Source organism: Heteronotia binoei, chromosome 21, assembly GCF_032191835.1.
Source record: "Heteronotia binoei isolate CCM8104 ecotype False Entrance Well chromosome 21, APGP_CSIRO_Hbin_v1, whole genome shotgun sequence".
In the NCBI taxonomy this organism is placed as follows: domain Eukaryota; kingdom Metazoa; phylum Chordata; class Lepidosauria; order Squamata; family Gekkonidae; genus Heteronotia; species Heteronotia binoei.
The window spans coordinates 170,135,064-170,140,127 of NC_083243.1; the positions used below are offsets into that span (position 1 = coordinate 170,135,064).

The 5,064-nt window shown below is 40.8% G+C and overlaps 1 protein-coding gene across 1 annotated transcript; it reads right to left on the reverse strand.

The window, feature by feature from the left end:
* Positions 1-644: 644 nt before the first annotated feature.
* On the reverse strand, positions 645-1,661 carry LOC132589982 (olfactory receptor 5AP2-like). Its single transcript, XM_060262790.1, has one exon. It carries the CDS (start codon positions 1,620-1,622, stop codon positions 687-689), a length of 936 nt encoding a protein of 311 aa, XP_060118773.1. The 5' UTR covers positions 1,623-1,661; the 3' UTR covers positions 645-686.
* Positions 1,662-5,064: the final 3,403 nt, after the last annotated feature.

The window sequence follows — 5,064 nt, forward strand, 5'->3', positions numbered from 1 at the left end:
GTGGGTTGCCACTGCCTGCCTCCGTGTAGCAACCCTGCTATTCCCTGGTGGTCTCCCATCCAAATATTGACAAGGACCAATCCTGCTTAGCTTCTGAGATCTGACAAGATTGGGCTGTCCTAGGCCCTCCAGGTCTTCTGTATGCAAACATAAATGACCTTTTGAAAAACCCTAATTATACATTGTAGTGTATCATGCTTCAGTTAAGCACCGCGCGCCAGGCAGCAGAGGCGACCAGGGGGAATCCCCTCATCACTCGGCAAAGCACGCGAATGTACTCCACCAATCAAGACCTGTGGCGGAAATTTTGACTGGCCAGGATTGGTCTGAGCAAGCTGAAGGGCCGTTCCAGGTAGTGTGTATATAAAGCGGGTCCGGGCCCGTGTTGGGTGTTCTTCGTGTGATGTACAGCTAATAAAGTATGTTGCCTTCAACACATCTCGTCTCCTAGTACATTACATACATAAAAGACTTTGTTTCCAGAATCAGAAAATGCATTACAACAGACTTTCCATACCACACCAAAAGCAAGATATCCCTTCTTCCAAATACATGAAATAGTCAGTACAATACATGCTTCATAAAATAGATGAAACTCTCAGACCTTTTGTTGAAAGGAAGACAATGAAAAGCACTGAGTGAAATTGTTGCAAGCAGCACCAAGTGATAGCTGATCACTTTGGCTGCTAAAGAAAGATTTTCTGATTCAGTTTTTTCTTCAGGGCTTTTTTCACCTCCTCATTCCTCAGACTGTAGATGGCAGGGTTCAGCATGGGGATCACAATGGTGTAAAAAACTGACACTATTTTGTCTTGTTCCACTGCTTCAAGACCTCCAGGTTGACCATACATAAAGGTCAGGGTCCCAAAGTATAGAGTGACGGTCATCAAATGTGAGGTACAGGTTGAGAAGGTCTTTCGTCTGCCTGTGGATGACCTCATCTTCAAGATGGTGGAGAGAATACAAATGTAGGAGATGAGAACAATAACGGCATTCAGTACCACAACAAAAGCAGCAACTACAAAGAGTACTATCTTGGAAAAATAGTTGTCTGAGCAGGAGAGCCGCAGCAAAGGGGGGATGTCACAGAAGAAAGAGGTGATTTCATTGGAGCCACAGAAAGAGAGCCGGAATGTGCCATGGGTGTGGACAATTGAAATCACAATTCCCATCATGTAGCAACCAAATACAAGCTGGAGACAGAAGTTTTTTGTCATGGTGACTGGATAAAGCAGTGGGTTACATATGGCCACAAAGCGATCATAAGCCATGGCAGCTAAAAGATAGCACTCAATTGTGGCAAAGGTGGCAGCAAACCACATCTGTGTTGCACATGCATTGTATGAAATCACCTTCCTGCCCATAAAGAGATCATACAGAAACCTCGGTGTGATGCTGGAGGAGAAGCACAAGTCAACAAAGGACAGATTAGTAAGGAAAAAGTACATTGGAGAATGTCGGAGGGAATCTGTCTGGATCAGCACAATCATACTCAGATTTCCTATTAAAGTCAGTAGGTAAATGAGTAGAAAGATCAAAAACAAACTTATCTGTACTTCCAATCGATCTGAGAATCCTAAGAGAATGAATTCAGACACTTGGGTCCAATTTACCTCTTGCATTCTTTCAGTAGGATTACCCTACAGGAATAAAGTCTAAAATCAGAATAAAATGTATCAGTTTGGGAACAGGTATAAAATAATGATGAAAAAAATGAAATGATTAGAAACCATGCATTTTGAAAAGCAAAAATAAATATTTATTTAACAATTTTAATTCTAGCATAAAAAAAATCACCTTTCCCCCATGATATACAAGGTTTTAGGACCTCTATAATTCCTTGTATTCTCATAATATGTGGCAACCTTAAGATTCATTTGAAAATGTGTACCTTCAGTACCAGGGACAAAAGCTGATAGTAAGATAGCAATTTGTTTATGAATGAGTGCAGCCACTCAACATTTTTTTGATTGACCAATTGCTCTTGACCAAGATGCCTGTGTGATTAATACATTTTGGGATGGAACTGACTTCTAGCAAGCAACTGTTGATTCACTCTTAGATGACATTACCTTTTCATTTCACCTTTAGAAACTGAAAAATTGAATGCTTCTATAAAGATTTTTTCCGGAGTCTCATGGTACATTTATCCATGTCTGACTTTGGCAGTAATTCCAGCACTATTCCTATAGGCTCCTGAATCATCCTGGTGCACTAAAGCAGGACTTAGAAATTCACCTTCACTCTGTTTCATCAGCATGGAACCTATTCAACATTGTAGTCCTTCACACTTTAATTCAGCAACAGCTGTTGATACACATTTACTCCACATGCACTGGAGAAACTTTTTTTTTTTAAAGAAGGCTAGGACTATATAAAACTTTAATTGAAATTATAAGAGGGTGGGATGAAACTGAATTCTCAGTTCATTTGATAACCACCTAAACACTAATACAAGTATGATACCCCTCTCACTTCTTAAGGTTTCAGTTTCAGCAAGAGATTTTAGCCTGGAGTATCCCAGCAGATGTTGTGGGACTTAATTTCAGGTGAACATATTTATAATTGGATTGAAATTTGTTGAAACTCATCAAGTCACCCTTGATCATTGATAAGTTACGTATTTTATAAGAATGTGCCATAATTTCATGAGAACATCATGTAAATGTGTTAGGTAAAACCTTCATTTATTAATAGTCTTACTGAAGCATTTATTAAAATTCCCTTGCTAACATCTGTTTACTAGTACATATTTGGTAATACATCCTCCCTGCCCAGCTTTCCAACAGATCCAGTGAGAGGTCTGTTTAGCTGGATCTTTTGACACCATTAAATTATTGGTGAACTTCACAGTGTGGAGGCTGAAAAAAATGTGGGAGGGGTGGTATAATTAAGCACAATAGCACTTTTGAACAGCGGAAGACAAGAAGCCGTCATACATACTTAAATTTAAAAGCTGAGTTTTCCCTAAACCTTGAAATTATTATGAAATATTGCATATTTCATCACAATCACTAAAAAATTCTACATTCTCACTGGATTTCAGCCACTAGAATTAATTGAAAATGCAAGACTTGTTTATTAAAAACAGAACCTAGTTATGAAAAACTTCAATGATTCTTACTGCATAGACTCTTCTTTCCCCAGTACTGTTTGGCTATCAAAATTAGATGCAGGATCCAGCATGCAAAATTGCATCTGATTGCACAGCCTTACCTGCAGTCGAGCAGCAGTTTGCTCATATTGAACTGTGTCTGCACAGAGTGTTCATGTTCTTTAAAGAAATGTGGGTGGTAAAAAACAGTCTTTTGATGGACCTCCCAAGATATCCAGCCCTGAGGGGCCATGCAATTATTATTGCAATCATATTAGTGGTGTTTAGGGTATAGCCCTTTTGAACATTTTATGTATTTCAGGTAGCTTGCATATTTCTTACCCAAAAGAGAACCCTGTTCATGCAATCTGCAACTGTTCCTCAGGAGAACGCTCCTTGAGGCCAGAATTATAATCAGTTAATCAACAGCCATATTAACCCCTTTCTCTCTTTGCTTAGGTCAACTGAAATTTGCACACCTCCTAAATGAACAAAAATCAAACTTTAAAAGCCTATTATTTTCATGCAATAATGAAGTGGAATAATCAGAGACAAATGAACACTTCCCCCCCTTATTCCACTCCCTCTTCTACCTTTTCCACCTTGTTCCCAATAGCTCTTAGTGAGTAGTTTTTGCTGTATCTCTCCCAGAATTTCAAGCAGGTACATTCCCAGGGTATAGTAGGTTGTGGTGCCTTGAATGAAGCAGAGGCAGCATCAGAAACAATGGAGGAAGCATGAGGTGGAGGAGAGGAGCTAGAAGAAGAGAGATTCTTTCACCAGTCAGCTGTTGGCTAGCTTAGCTGTATGGTGGTTGGCAGCCTGGATACTAGGGATGCTAGCCTCCAGATGGGACCTGGGGATCCCCTGGAATTACAACTCATCTGAGTTGTACATAGATCTACATAGATCACTTCCCCTGGAGAAAATGGGTGCTTTGGAGGGTGAACTCTATGGCATTATAACCTGGGCTTCCTCCCCAGGTTCCACCCCTACCTCCTACCAATGGCTAGGGGGGACCTGGCAACCCTACTGAATACACAGCTATAATGGCAACAAAAGCTACCCTATAAAGTGGGGGGCGGGGTTGAGGAGGAAGGATATCAAGGAGGAAAAATCTGTGAGCTAGCTCACACCAACTCACCTTAGAGGGAACACTGGCTGGGACTGTGTTGCCTCTAGATAGATCAGGGGAATTGGACGCACTGCTATTATGGTAACAGTGCATTACGCAGTTAACCTTCTGTTGACCAGCCTACTATGAGCTGGAGTGTGAGAAGACAATATTTCTAGCCCATGCCACTTCTTGCACACTGAATACTCTTTCAGATGTGGGAAAGTACAAGGTGAACTACAGAGTGTGTGTGTGTGTGTCAGTGAAGTCATAACTGACTGACAATGATCCCAGTAAGGAGTTTTCAAGACAAGTGAGAGGCAGAGGTAGTTTGCAATTGTCTTCCTCTGCAGAGTCTTCCTTGGTGGTCTCCCACCCAAGTATCAACCCTGTTTAGTTTCTGAGATGTAAGAAGATATGGCTATGCCATGCTGCCTTCCCTCCCTAAGTAAAGAATACAGAAAACAAAAGGGAAAAAAGCACAGTTTATTGATAACTGAACACTTAACACAATTTTCAGACATGTATTAGGACAGCGCTCTCCAATGTGGTGCATGCAGGCTCCATGGCACCTGTATTATTATGGCCTACAGCCTATATGAAAGTTGAGAATGGGGAATAGCACTCCAGAGAACATATTTTCTTTCTGGCAGCATCTTGACTTGGGAATTTTTGATCTGAAGAGACAGCAGAAAAATAGGAATACAAAAAGGCAGTATGCAGAATCTGAAACAAGTGGAAAACAAGAGCCTTTACAGGAAACATGATTTGAGACCTTAAAGGCAGCACGAAGACATCTGTCCAAGCTCCTTGAATAGCCATGAAACTTTTTGACTTGTGTACAATGACCTAGGTT